Raw genomic sequence first — 14,774 nt, 5'->3', positions numbered from 1 at the left:
ATAGTATGGATGATACGGCACAGGTAGAGAGGTAGAGTAGAAGTACAGGTGCAAGGTGCAAGGGTTCGTAATGATAAAGGCGATGTGAGGTGAAGGAAGCAAAGATAGGAAGGATAAGTACAACGGGCGGCGTCTATTCAAGGCGGTTCTCGCATGCGAATGACGTCGATTGGATTGAGTAGAGCAGAGCAGAGCAAAGCAGAGTAGAGTAGAGTACAGATGGCAAGGTCGTTGATAACGTGAATGATCAAGTGTCTGTATTAGACAATCAAACAGAGATACACAGTCAAACAGACGGTGATAAAGATAGAACCAATTGCGACGGGATGAGGCTCTTGTCTGGTGGGAAGAGAGTTTGTTGCAAGAAGAAGAAACAACAGACGAGACAAGTGTGTTGCAAAGATGAGATAGCTAAGGTAAGGTAGGTTAATAGCTAAGGCAGGCAACTACTCTCTCCACCTTTTGGTCCCTACTATTTACCCCAAGAAAAAGCCAAGACAAATCCAGAGCAAGGAAGAGTAGGTAGAGATAATGGACCTTGAGTTGAGGCCGGTCGAGAAGCGAAGCTCACCTCACCTACAGTGTCCACTCGCTACAGTAGAGTAGTAACGCCTAGAGAGACGAGGAGAGCGTATTATTAGCGGAACCGGAAAGGTCGAAGCGAAGCGAGTTAAAAAGTGGCGGCTCAGGTTCAGGCTATGACAATTAAGGTTCCACACCTTTTGTCAGTTTTCTTTTTCTTTGTTGTCAAGATAGCATAGTCGTCTGTGAAGTTGATATGTTCATTGACATGGAACTGAGAGACTGTACTACAGAGGTCACAGAAAGACTTCAACAACAAATACGACAGACCAAATCAAAACAACCTCCGATGAGAACCACTAAAGCCAAGACTTTGCTCGTCCGGGGTGGTTTTCTTTGATCGGCGCCCAATGGAGGGGAGAGCTTCAGTAGTGCGAGGTTGGGTTGGGTTGGCTGTAAATAGACCACACAGCAGGGGTATGAAGCAATTAGTCGCCTTGGTTGATACGTGCGAGGGTGAGTGTCAAGGTTAAAAAAGAGCCAAGACCCGATAAGAGTAATTAACACGCGTTAACAATCATCGGTATTCCTCCTCCGCCAAGGTTATGAAATCGTCCCATCGTTTGGTCTCGGGACCTGAATCAGTGTCTCGACAGATCAGATCGAGACTGTAACAAAGATAGACAGATCAACAGGTCATAGCATACATATACAGCACAGTACAGCATCTAGAGCTTTGATATGTAACGTCAAAACTCAACCCCTGGACGTTTGGAGTCAACCGATTGGCACGTGCAAGAGCTTGATTCATCTCGACCATTCACGATTCATTTCTCTGAGAAACAAGTCAAGGAACTCGGTCAAACGGTCGGACTCAATACAAATCAGTTCACATATCCATGTCACTTCCTAGGATAGCATACTATCCTACCTGACAACTCGATATCAACCACCACAACCAACACCACTAATGGCAAAAAGGCCAAGACTGAGACTACGAGGCACATGTTCAACCCCTCACTGTCAATCTCTTTTCTTCCATGACCGCAGAAATCAACATAATGATGTATCAAATTACTCCTCCTTCATCCATTTTGAGGCCGCCGTTTTCGCCTTCGTAGTGCGTCAGTAGCTCGCTCGCTACCTGCTCGGTATCACCATAACACAGACTTTGTGCTGTGACAGCTGACCATCCCTCGTGCTCCTCTCACCGAAACCCACCCCGCGTGGTCTTGACAGCCGCAGCCGGTCTGCGGCACACTATTCCTCTTCTGTGTAAAGGTGAATTGAGTTAGAGAGTACTGTGCATTTCACAACGGTGATACAATTTCGTGTAAAGAAAGACGTTCTGATAACTAACAACTCTGACATTATTACCACGACTATCTCCCATTCCGTGAAGTGTGCTAACTTGGTTTCATGTAAGTTCGGACGGGATGTTAAAGCCCTTCTGCTTTTTGCTGTCCCTAAATGGTGAGATGCGGTGCCTCGGGAAGCATTCCTAGAGCATGTTCATTCTGTTGCTGAATATCACTTGGATCGCATTGCCATGCTTCTTGTCGTCCCGCAGCCTCCAATGATGATATCAGCTCAACGGCAAACTACAGAGGCCTTGCAAAGGACCATCGTATCTTCGTAGTTGCAACCATCAGAATTTCCACTCTTTCTGAGGAAGGGCGACACGATGAAATCAACAATGGTCTGAGAAGAGAGTGTCTCGCTATACGCAAGAGCCTCCATCTTGTTGGCATCGAATCGCACTAGTCCCTGCTTCGATGGAACACACAAGCGGACCGCAAAGAACGCCTTAGACTTCATGAAAATCTCATCGAGTTCCAGCGCGTTTTCAAAAATATCCAGCATCCCCTGAAGGAAATCAATATTCGACTTGCTCAAGACTATGTTGCAAAAGCCTTTCACTTCATCCAATTCTCCCCTCACTATATTCTTCAGACTCTCCGGGTCACGTCTAGAGAGGTGTCCGAGGAGAGAAGCACCCTGAATAGACCACCTTGCAACGTGGTGGATACTTGATCCTGGCAGTCCAAAACGATGGATTTTGAAGGCATGGTCTGGGGAGTCATCGTCAGATTCCTCCTTGAGTATAAAGGTTATCACTTACTAAAAAGGTCTAGTCGAAGGATTTTCAAGCCTTGGACATGATCACCACCCCAAATTTGGCCTGACCCTCGGAAAACTCTTTCGCGCACAACAACCCATAGATAAGCCTGTATGGTCCATTCTATGTAGTCTTCATCGGCCAGCAGGCTCATCCAGTGGGAAGCTATGGTGGAGAACCGTATTTTGGTGCGATCAGTAGTTGGTAGGATGACGGGACATTTGGCCAACGCTTTCGCAAGGGAACGGATGTTGTAGTCGAGCTGCTTCCATTTGTCTTGAACATCGTCGTCTGATACCTTTACTGACCCTGCCCAGTCGTTACCGTCGCTGATGCGCTTGTATTCATCGCGCTCCTTGAGAGCTTTTGCGAGTCTGGAATCCGACTCTTTCAATTCTTGCTTTAAAGCCATGTTTTCTGATTCGAGTTCCCGGCTATGGTGTGTAGCTTGCTCAAGCTTGCTTTCGAAATGCTTGATTTGATCGATCAAATGTTCGTACTGTTGGTTATCAGGTTGGTTGCCTGTAGTCCTCACGAATGGGTTGATCCTGGCTGAGAAACGCTCGAAAACAGACCTCTGTGCTTCAGCAGTCTGCTCAGAATGTTGCGAAAAGGAATTCACTCGTGCTTGCTGATGATTCCAGGGTTCGTTCATTGGGGCATAGTCGGAGTAGGCCACATTGTGTTGCATACCCATGTATTGCAATGGCGGGTTTGCATGGCTTCGCAGGTCAACTGAATGTTGAAATCCAGGACCATAACGAGCGTTCGTAGGTACAGTAGTTCCAGGGTAGAAACCTCTGTCAGTTCCTCGTTGTCCGGATGCCATCTTTGTGATATTCCTGCTTGGTCTACTTGAGACAAATGACTGGCATTGTCGTCTGTTCAAAGTTCTCAGTTAGGGACGATTTCCAAATGCCGATGCTATAGTCGCAGGTAGGTTTGAGGCTCGCAAGACTTTCGCAGAGAGTAGAATCCTTACCTGTTGTATGAGAGTTCAATCAATAGATATTCACAGGGCGAAAGAAAACGCGGGCGTTTACTCTAAGAAGGGTGGATGCAGATAGGAAGAGAACAGCCACCGAGAAAATAAAAGCAATGCCAGTACTGCAGGCAGACATCTTAGCAGTAGGAAAACTTTGGTTAATGTTACCCCTATTGTTTCCTTTAAGAATATCTATGATTTTAGTGAATCACTGTGCGGCAGGTTCGTCAATATTATTTATTTTTATGCAACTGGCGAACACTGTCGAGAACTGCCAACACTGCAAATTAAAATTTTCCTGTATTTGACTTAATCACTCGCTGCCTAAATTTCCTTTCAATGTTCTTTTCTTCTCCTTCTTCCTCTCCCATCTTCAGCTTCTTCTTTCTTCACCATCGTCCCTCTTCGTGGCAGTCATCTCCTCTTCATCTACCACTACTACGACGACAGCAAGACCACCGGCAGCATGGCTGCGGACCAACCTCCACGAGATGTCATCATCATTGGCATCGACTTTGGAACTACGTAAGTCAATCATGTATTCGAGAAAATCTAGTGCCTAACAGTGTTTGGAGGTTCTCAGGTGTCGCCTGGTCGTACTCCAAAGAGCCCGACAATATTGAGATCGTGACCAGCTGGGATGCGGAGCTTCATTCTTGCTCCGATAAAGACAAGGCGCCCTCCCAACTGTACTTCGATGAGAAGAACATGGAAGTCAAATGGGGGTACTCGGTTCCTCTCAATGCTGAACCTCTAAAGTGGTTCAAACTGTTCCTACTTGACACCAAAGACCTTCCAGCTGAAGTGGCCTCATCAACTCACTTGCAGGAAGCTCTTCGAATTCAGAACGAAACCAAAAAGAGTTCTGATGATATCATTTCGGCTTTCCTCCGTAAACTCTGGAACCACTCGATGGAGTCCATCCAAGATGCTCTGGGTTCGGATGTGGTGGAGCAGTCCAAGCTGCACGTTATCATCACCATGCCAGCTATTTGGCCCGCCTATGCACAGAGTAGAATGAGAGGAACTGTCCGGGCTTCAGGTATCCTTGACTCGCGCCCAGCAGGCGCCACTAATCTTCGCTTCATCACTGAACCAGAGGCCGCTGCTCTCGCCACCCTCAAAGACGCTGCTAAACGATCGACCATCCAGGTACAGTACAATACGTGGCATTCTGGAGAATAAGTAAGCTAAAATACTCTCAGGCTGAGGATACTATCGTTGTTTGCGATGCGGGGGGTGGCACGGTTGTAAGTCCATCTTCAAGCCGAACTGTTCCCTGCTTACATGCAAAAGGACATCATCAGCTACATGTTCGAATCTACAGGCCCATGCAGCGTCAAAGAATGTGTGAAAGGCGACGGTGAGTCACCATAGCATACATCGACGCACTCATCTTCATTGTTTCTGAGTGACTGACCTGCAACCAGGCGATCTTTGTGGAGCGCTGTTCCTAGATGAAGGATTCGTCGAGCTCGTCAAGACCCAAATCCCCGATGGCACTTGGGACATGGTCAAAAAGTCTGATGAGAAGAAGTTTCTCAATGATCAATGGGAGCACGGCATCAAACACCAGTTCACTAATCAACAGAAACTCTGGCTGGTCGATCTTCCTGATGTCTGCAACAAAAGTTCATCCAAGGGCTTGAAAAGTCGCACAACTTTGGAGTTCACCTCGTAAGAATGGAACATATAGATGATTTTCGACTTACTGATTTTGTTTATAGTGGCGAGATCTTGTCTGTCTTCTCCCCAATCGTGAGCAAGATTGAGGCCCTGGTGAATCGGCAAGTCGATGCTATTCAACAGAAATACGGCAAGGCACCCAAGGTATTTAATTCTTGAATATTTAACTACAATCAATCGTTTAACTTAAATATCCAGTACATCGTTCTTGTCGGAGGGTTTGGTCGCAGCCGATATCTCTTCAACCGCCTTCGGGACCGATTCGAGCCAACTGTGCTGCAGTCACGCGGAACCAAACCGTGAGTATTTGTGCTTCGATAAGCCAGGCATCTGTGTTTCTTCATGACTAACAACAATTTAGATGGACTGCTATTTGTCGCGGTGCGGTCATCCAAGGTCTTATTCAACAGGGCCTCTCTACCACTTTGGGGATGACTATCGCATCACGCGTCGCTCGGATGAGTTACGGCATCAAATACAAATGCACATTCATCGAAGGCATACACGATGCTTGTGACAAGGTTTGGGATGAGAAAGAACTGGAATACAAGGCCGACAACCAAATGAGATGGTTTCTCGAAGAGGTAAGCGAACCAGGAAGATGCGGAATGGTTCAGAACTAATGTGCCACAACTCAGGGTGAAAACATCTCCTCCAAACGGTCGGTTCACCATAACTATCACCGTTGCTACCCAAAGTCGAGCAGAAAGTTTCAGCGAGTTTCAATCAAGATCTTCTGCACGACAGAATTTCCTCCGCCTCCAGTGTACCGTGCTTCGGGATCTATTCGACTACTTTGCACGGTCGACTGGAACAAGCAGATCGATATCAACACCCTGCCCAGGTACACCAACCGCAAGCAAGAGACTTTCCCGAGGCTTTCCTATCGGATCCAGATGGATTGTGAAGATGGGACTGTGAACTTCGCGGTCTACTACAAGAATAAAAGAATGGGCGCTCATGATGTTGAGGTTCAGTTCAACTAGGCCATTGAGGCAAGTATTCCGGGGGTGGTTGGCAGATGATCGGATCATGAATGCACTTGGCATACTGCTTTGGAGAAAGCAGCCAAGAGGACACGTTAACCCATGGGTATTGGGGGTACGATAGTAAAATGGATTGTGTAAATAAGAGTTTTGTAAGAACTATGCACTTTAGAACGATTATCGTGAACATAAGTCATGATCTCCATCCATCGGTGACATTATACCAACAGTTCTTTAGACATCGGGCGCTTTTGCTCGACTGCCAAGTCCATAATCTCAAGGCCCAATGTGTAGGCAGGTTAGCAATAGAAGTGAAGGAATTAACATGGTCACTGAGGTTGTGATAACCAGCTAGCTGTATATGGAAGAAGGACTTTGGGTGTTGAGATGAGACTCCAAGTCAGCGGCGTCCAATACATTTGATGCGCTTGTATGGGTCAGCTTAATTTTCGCAAGGCCTGCCTGTAATTAAGTGCGAGGCAGAAAAAAGGAATTCATAGGATTGCCATAGGATGATGCCGAGACAAGATGTACCGCGGCAGGTATGCCTCTTTATGGCCATATAAGCGAAGAATGTTGGCAATTGAGTTTGACGTTGAAATAAGACGCGACGCAGATAATCATCGGGATAATGTTCAATGTCAACGGGCCTAGAGGGCGGTGCACGAAAAGGATTGATTATTAAAGTGAAGATCTCATTATTAACATTGGGCTGAGCGAGGCAAAAAACGCGGCAGTTCTAAAATTAGATAGAGTATGTTCTGAAGCTACCCGGGACGAGACTAGCAATGGGCTGTGTGCTCTTGGGATGGAGTGAGGCTTTGCTTTGCTAGTCAGGCCAGGGGAAACGTGTTTCGTGAAAGATGTCTCTCGTTTCGTAGTAGTCACCAATTCATAAGGCTGTGCGATTGAGAAAGAAATGGCGGGCATGTGTCTCGCTTGTTTACGTTAGTAGAATGTCTGTGAGTAAGATGGACGATGGATGCTGACAGTGGAGGAGGAGGAGCGGTTCAAATGTCCATCCTTGACCGTCAGTTTATCTGTCAGCCGCAGCCCAATTCAGATCCAACGGGAGCTTCCATACCATCCCATCCCACATCCCACATGCAATTTGTCACTATAGTAGCGGTAACTCAATCTCAGCTCAACTCAACTGAGTGCAACTACCGGTGAATATTATGTACTTTGGTGATGTATTGTATTGCGTTGTTCGTGTTACAGTACTACAGATAGTCCCACTTGATTTGTTTGTCTCTCACATGTTGATCAACTGGGGAAAAAATCCATCGTAAAAAAAAGTGGTGGTGGTGGAGGTGGATCGAAATCCTAGCAGGTGTCGTCAGCACCAAAATGTATTGCTGTGCATTCAGGGTCCTTGCGTTCTTTTCGTTTGAGTCTGCAAGGATCATCAAGACCCATGCTAGGTACCTATTGGGCTGAGTTGAGAAATAATACGGAACAGTGAATTACCGTTGGAGGATAGGATTGATCTGATGGAGCCATCAATGTCATCATGAGCATCTCAGCGAAAACGGAACTTCTACGGAGGCTCCCTGTCTATCAATCAAGGCTTGTTCCATTCAATGGGTTTCGGCTGCCGGGCCAATGACATGATCGTCATGCTGATCGTTAAGATAGAGAGTTTGCATATGGATGTTTACTCTCTTTTCTGTCACTACTTGTGTCCTATTGTCAGCCAACATACCATCTGATTGTCTATTCTTCAGCCGTTCAGCTAGTACAGCCTGATCGGAGCAAATGAGAAGCTGCGCCCTCAAGGTTGGACAGAGTGAAAACAAAAACAAAAAGGCAGCGAAAGCTTCAGTGGCTGAGCGGCGTCCTAATGTCTCCACTGTGACCTTTTTAGTGGGAACCTGACCTCAAGCTGTAACGACCTGAACCCGGGCTTGGGATGGGAGTCGTAAGCACGACGCCTCCAACACAAGGCTTACTTTTTGGACACTGTACTCCAGCACAAAAGTCTGTATAGTTACAGTGTGTATCTCACCTCACACTATAACCGATCTCAACTGTCCGGGGTATCGACGCTGCGCCACTCCACTCCTCCACGTCAAAGGGCCAAGCCAACCACCCCCTCTTCTTACAGCTCATGGATGCGGACCTGATGCTGCTGGGCTTGGGTTTGGGCGTTGTAGGACGGGCTGTATCACTAAAAACTAAACGTACCTTAGTGCTCACGCCCAGCACCAGCCCTGGCTTCAGCTTTTTATAAAACCACCGCTCTCTTCCTCCCTCTTTCTTCTTGCTGTATCTCGTCTCATCTCATCTCACCTTTTCCCTTTTTTTATGTTCGCGTCATCTTACCTGTCGCGTTCTGTTCTACTCACTCGAATAGAGTCATTCGCTTATAATAGCACTCGTTCGCTGCTAACTCAACTTACGTCATACCGATTCGACCTCCGATATCGAAAAGACGTTTTACAAAAACATCCCACCGCATAATCAACAACCACACAAAAACTCAATCTTACAACCGCAAACTATAATCGAAAATGGGCGTCGGTCGATTTTTCTGTGTGCTATTGCCGTTCGCACTTACTGTCGGCTCCATTATCTTCCTCCTCGTCGGTGCCCTCGCTGGTGTCGCCGACAAGTCTCTCTACATCTTCCGAGTCGATGTTGAGAACCTCAGCATCAACCCCGCCGATGTCGACAACATCGTCGACAACCTAAACCTCGACGAATTCAAGGTCAACACCCGTGATGTGCCCCAGCTTTTGACTCGTGCCGAGGATGGTGCTCCCATCAAGGATAACATCACCGCCAAGATGCTCGGTCTCGACAAGTACTACGACATTAACCTCTGGGGTTTCTGCAAGATCGACAAGGATGGCAAGCGAAAGTGCGAGGAGCCTGAGTTTGACTGGGCCAGCAAGTCTCTCAACACCTCTACTCTCGTCGGTACCAACAAGAACATCGCTATTGAGCTCCCCGATGAAATCCAGAGTGCTCTCAAGGCCTTCCGAACTGCCACCAAGTGGACCCAGGTCGTCTACATCGCTGCCTTCATTGCTCTTGCTGCTGAGATCGTTCTCGGAATCTTCGCCAACTGCTCTCGTATCATGTCCTGCTTGACATGGGTCGTCGCCGGCCTTGCTAGCACCCTCGTTATCGGCGCCGTTGTTCTGTCTGGTGTCCTGGCTGGTACTGTTGTTGGTGCTGTGGAGGCCTCTGCCAGGTTTTATGGTGTCCAGGGTCACATCAACGGCCGATTCTTCGCCTGCGTCGCTATTTCCGCCGCTTTCGCCCTTGGTGCCGGTCTCTTCTGGATGTTCACCATCTGCTGTTGCAAGCCTGAGAGCCGATCCGACAAGAAGAAGAACCGCCGATCTGACGGCGAGAAGCTCCTCGGTGGTGCTGGCAACAAGCACGGCTCTTACGCTCCTCTCAGTGACGACCACGAGATGCAGACTGGCTACTACAACCACAACCAAGGCCACTCCCAGTACGGGGCTCCTCGCTACCCCGCCGGTACTGCTCGTTCCGATCTCGCCTACGAGCCCTACTCTCACCGTGCCTAAACAGGCGCGCGAGTAGTTCTCACGACATGATTCTCTAAGTTTTAACTTAACCTCTGATGATTGCATTAAAGGCGTTCTGGTTTTTGGTTCTGGGAATGAATGATAGGATATCGTTTGCTACAGTACTCATGCTGTTATGAACTGTTTTTGTTTATGTTTACGGCTCAGCAATGGTCGTTGGGAGATATCGGTGAAGGGGAAGATGCCATGGAAAGGCATGATACCCAAAGTTATTATTTTTGGTTGGGCAATGGGATGAACATACGTAGCTTGATCTTATACTCGCCCTTTTTATCGTTAAAATACAAACAAATTACTTCATTATCTGTCTCATCATTGTTTATTGTGATTGTTGTGACTGTTATGAATTAGGTGAAAGCTTCACTCGTTATGGGTCATTGATGAGCAATTACTAGAACCAGTCCAAAAATTTTCGCTCATGGCTGACTGAACCCACACCAAACCTCACTCATACAAGTGCTCAATTCCTCTCCTCCACTTGACTCATCCCAGTAGCAGTGAGAGGTTACATCAAAATACACATGTCTTGGAAATATCAGTGAACGTTTATTGTAATTTTCTTTTTGTCTCAAATTTTGTGGCCATGACAGAGGTAAGTTATTGTGCTGCCCCTCCCCCGCTATCATGAGCTCACGCATCCATAGTCACGCCTTACCCGGGGATTTTTCCAGGGTCCCATCACTTCACTCGCATTCTTCAAGGATGCAGAGTATCTTCTCGCTGGCGAGGATACTCATCTAGCCCTCCATGATCTACGACTTGGGCATGCTGTCCGTGTAGGCAGTGTCCGCGTCTTCTCAGCCCAGCCTATTCATGGAATTCGTCTATTGAGCAATGGAAGGGCACTCGCCTGGGGCGCCGCGCAGATCGCTGTTATCTCGAATATTGAGAGTCTTATTGATGGATCAGATGACTCAGTGGTGGTGAACAAGACTGCTGCTCCAGATTGGGTCTACGATGTTGCGCCGTCACCATACGATGACTCTTCGGCGGTTCTTGCCACAGCTCATAACGAGGTTGTTCATCTGAAATTGAACGGTGAGGATGCTCCTGTTATTGGTGCTGTTGTCTCGCCTTCACGACCGATTCTTTACGCTGCGAGATTGAAATGGCTAGACCAAGACTTTGTCCTCATGGCGGGCGGTACCATCTTTGGCGAGATTTTGGTATGGCGATGTCATGTTTCAGAGAGCCGATCTGAACTTCTCGCCATTCTCAACGGCCACGAAGGATCCATTTTTGGTGTTGATATCTCAGAAGAACTACCTTGCGAGGATGGGTCGACGTTGAGGCTTATTGCCAGTTGCAGTGATGATCGTACGGTGAGAATCTGGAATATTACCGGACAAGAAGGAGGACACGAGAAGAAGCACGACTTCGCTGCACCAAGAGAGACTGGCTTCGGATCAAAAGCAGGTCTGGATGAGGGTCCTAGGGCCGAGGAGCTGCGACCTGTTGCGACTATTATGGGCCATTTGTCGAGAATCTGGGGTATCAAGTTTGCTACTCTGACAGAAGGGCAGACACTACCGAAAGCCCCTATGTCCCTTTACTCCTTCGGAGAAGACTCTACCGCCCAAAGGTGGCAGCTCAAGATCGATATCTCGCCAGAGAAGGTATCCGGATCTTTAAAGCACATCGAGACATATGCTGTGCATGATGGCAAGCATCTCTGGGCACACGCTGTGGTCAACCGAGGAGACCAAACACTCATAGCGACGGGAGGAGCTGACAGCAAGATCTCGCTCATCACCCAACCTGCGTCTTTGACAACTTCTGGGTCAACATCGATAGACGAATTGAAGGGACTTGACTTCCAGGATGTTGCAACCGTTTTGCCGAGTCTTCGCGAGCTCAAGCCTCTCCGCGCAAAAGAAATATTCAGCCGTTACGATTTCATCTCTGATGATCGTGTGTTGGTGACGACGAATTGGGGGCGGCTCCTTGTGGGTGTTTTACAACCACATCTCGAGTGGGAGGAAATCGAGCTGGAGGAAGAAGTGAACGCTGAGTTTCAATCATGCTATACACTCAAGACGATTGGCGAGGGAGCAGCTATCCTAGGAACGACCAGCGGCAAGTTATACTATTACTCTGAAGCCCAAGGAGTTACACTTATAGGCTCTGTGCCCGGCAAGATTTTCAACATCTCAATATTATCAACTACTGGCGAAGGACCTACAGAGCTTATTGTTCACCTCCACGGCACTTCGGACTCCCAGTATTTCTCTATCGATTGGCGCACAGGGACTGTGGAAGCCACGGCAGATATCCGTGGCATTGACAAGAGATTCGTTGCCATCTCTGCCGCCCGCTTCAGGAGTGACCTGATCGCCATCGGATCACGACACGGCTTTATCTCAATATTGAGACAGACTGGCAATGAATTCCGTCCTATTTTGGACTTCAGGTTCAACACACGAGACGCCATCACCAGCCTGGTCCCTCTGCCAACTACCGAAGGACAAGAAGCACCTCTATACTTCCTGGCTACAAGCCGAGATACCAAGTACAGAATCTACGAAATCGAAGACCTTGGCGAGGAAGTCCGCTTGCACCTCCAGCATGAAGTCGCTGCCCCTTCTGGTGCAGACATAGAAGGGGGTTGGTTCACACAAGATGCGTCCCCCGAATTGATCTTGTACGGCTTCAAGAGCAAGAACTTTATCGTCTGGAATGAAACACGACGCGAAGAGATCGCTTCGATTGACTGTGGAGGTGCTCATCGGACATTTACCATTGCACATGATCCTGTTGACCACAACAAAGTTCGCTTTGGATACACGAGGGTCAGCAAACTTTACATCTTCTCGCAGCACACGCCGATGCACCGACCGCTCAGGTATGGAACACACGGCAGAGAGATTCGGGGTTTGAGTGCAAATGGCCGATACATTGCGACCGGTGCGGAAGATACAACTGTGCGCATCTGGGAGTATGAGGATCAAGAGTCAGGAAAGAAGGACACTGGACTACGATGTGTCGCCTCTACAAAGCTACATATCTCAGGTTTGCAAAAGATCCACTGGGTTGGAGATGACTACCTTCTCAGCAGTGCTGGCTTTGAAGAGTTCTTCGTGTGGTCAGTTCGAAGACTAGACTCACAGTACAAAGGACTCGGTATCCTGTGCGAAGGTATTCTTGACGACAAGAGTCCTGCCGCGGATCTTCGAATCATGGACTTTGACGCTTGCAAGGACGCCAACGGAAATATCATCATCACCATGATCCTGTCCAACTCGACCTTGAAAACATACCGATACACTCCAGGAAAGGGCTTCCATCTTCTGGCTCGCATGTCGTACACGGGAGCTTGCTTGACACAGATTCGCTATCTCGGGGTGGACGAAAAGGGCCTTTCGGCACTTACAGCTTCTACCGATGGACATCTGACTACTTGGGAAGTGAACTTTGATGAGCCCCTGGTATCCAGTCATGTGCTTGTCCAAGTCGCCCCCGTGCATCAAAGCAGCATCAAGTGTCTTGATCTCCACCCCACCCCAGAGGGCTTCTTGGTTCTTACAGGTGGCGATGACAACGGTCTCGGTGTCACGACCCTCGCCGCCATGTCAAACGAGTCGGGTAACCGCAGATACACAACCTCGAGCCGTGGAATAGTGCGCAAGGCCCATGCAGCAGCGATCAACGGTCTTGTGCTTGTGCAACGCGAGGCGGAAACATTCGGCATCACTGTCAGCAACGACCAGCGCGTCAAGGTCTGGAGTGTACAGCCTGGCAAGGTGAAGCTGGTAGCTGATGCGTATAGCGGTGTTGCTGATCCTGGCGATATCGCTATCGTGGGAGAGAGTGATGGTGAGAAGCTCAAGGTCGTGCTTGGAGGAGTGGGTGCTGAGGTCTGGTCATGGTGAGAGATTGAGTTTGGCGTTATTGGGGGCTTGGAGTTTGTTTAGATTTCATGTGAGAGATTTGGCTTGTGGGGATGAAAAGTATCATAGAATGTACGGCCTTGATGTTTTATACATGGCGAGTTTATACTCGGTTCGACTATGCTATCGCTGTCTTATTTCGACACTCATGATCAGATAAATGAGGAGGCTTTTGCAGAGGTGATCCAATGATTCTACCACGTGTTACTTCTCAAGAGAACCCAAATGTGTCGTCTCAGTGATCTGGTTGGTGAAGATAAGTGTTGGGAGATAGGGGAAGCCGAACCTCCACAATGGACATATGCTTCTGCTTGGTGTTGACATTACTGTCTCGGATGAACCTGATTCTGGAGAAACCTTTATTGGCACAGAGCAAATGTCATAGCGCATTAGCTCAGTGGTTGATTACTGCTCGCCTATCTCGTCTCTATCTGTTTGTTGTATCTACCTAAGCTGCGATTATGGACGTATCCCTTCTCCGGCGTTGAAACGCCACCGTGGATAGTCTTATCAGAGTTTTGATAATATAACTTTAATCGAGTATATGAATTATATGTAGAATCTGCTGGGACCGGTCCATGTTACTTCAATTATTACTCTAATCTAATACCTTCTATATCTACAAACACTTCTACCTATTTCATCTCAGGTCTAATCACTCAAAGACCAACTATCTCCTAAGCGACCACGACGACCAGTTCTTCAACTCAACCTCTACCTAATATGTTCCGGTTTACGACATACCCAACACTCCGCTCTACACTCAGAGTCCTACAAACACCAACACTTAGACAAGCAAGACTGTACCGCACAAAATCACAACCTCAGAACACAACTACCGAACATACCTGTACGAACGAGCAGAGGATACAACTTCCGTCGAAGCACATCAAGGAATCATTCGCAGCATCGGGGAAACAAGCTTGTTACGATGGACTTTTTGACGTGTGGCTACTGGCGTTTCTCAACAATGTGTCGAAGAATGCTTCTGGGAATCCGGCTGTGGGGATTTTCAGCAGACATTAT

The 14,774-nt window shown here is 47.9% G+C and overlaps 4 protein-coding genes across 4 annotated transcripts; 3 read left to right on the top strand and 1 right to left on the bottom strand.

Annotated features, from left to right (window-relative positions):
* Positions 1-2,112: 2,112 nt before the first annotated feature.
* Positions 2,113-3,470, bottom strand: FIESC28_08849 (uncharacterized protein; the record flags this gene model as incomplete). The annotated part of the gene is made up of 2 exons (XM_031162986.1): positions 2,113-2,594; positions 2,645-3,470. 2 exons carry the CDS (start codon positions 3,468-3,470, stop codon positions 2,113-2,115), a joined length of 1,308 nt encoding a protein of 435 aa, XP_031012968.1.
* A 622-nt stretch (positions 3,471-4,092) lies between these two features.
* Positions 4,093-6,298, top strand: FIESC28_08848 (uncharacterized protein; the record flags this gene model as incomplete). Its single annotated transcript, XM_031162985.1, has 9 exons — positions 4,093-4,151; positions 4,202-4,778; positions 4,832-4,876; positions 4,923-4,989; positions 5,057-5,303; positions 5,354-5,456; positions 5,511-5,611; positions 5,674-5,896; positions 5,951-6,298. The coding sequence occupies 9 exons, from the start codon at positions 4,093-4,095 to the stop codon at positions 6,296-6,298; spliced, it is 1,770 nt and encodes a 589-aa protein (XP_031012967.1).
* Positions 6,299-8,811: 2,513 nt separating this feature from the next.
* On the top strand, positions 8,812-9,840 carry FIESC28_08847 (uncharacterized protein; the record flags this gene model as incomplete). Its single annotated transcript, XM_031162984.1, has 1 exon — positions 8,812-9,840. The coding sequence occupies one exon, from the start codon at positions 8,812-8,814 to the stop codon at positions 9,838-9,840; it is 1,029 nt and encodes a 342-aa protein (XP_031012966.1).
* A 604-nt stretch (positions 9,841-10,444) lies between these two features.
* FIESC28_08846 (uncharacterized protein) lies at positions 10,445-13,730 on the top strand (the record flags this gene model as incomplete). Its single annotated transcript, XM_031162983.1, has 2 exons — positions 10,445-10,453; positions 10,506-13,730. 2 exons carry the CDS (start codon positions 10,445-10,447, stop codon positions 13,728-13,730), a joined length of 3,234 nt encoding a protein of 1,077 aa, XP_031012965.1.
* Positions 13,731-14,774: the final 1,044 nt, after the last annotated feature.

The sequence above is a fragment of the Fusarium coffeatum genome, assembly GCF_003316985.1.
Source record: "Fusarium coffeatum strain FIESC_28 chromosome Unknown BRIP53273_contig_215, whole genome shotgun sequence".
NCBI classification, from domain to species: Eukaryota; Fungi; Ascomycota; class Sordariomycetes; order Hypocreales; family Nectriaceae; genus Fusarium; species Fusarium coffeatum.
The sequence above is the reverse complement of the archived record's forward strand: the minus strand, read 5'-3'. Positions and strand labels throughout refer to the sequence as shown.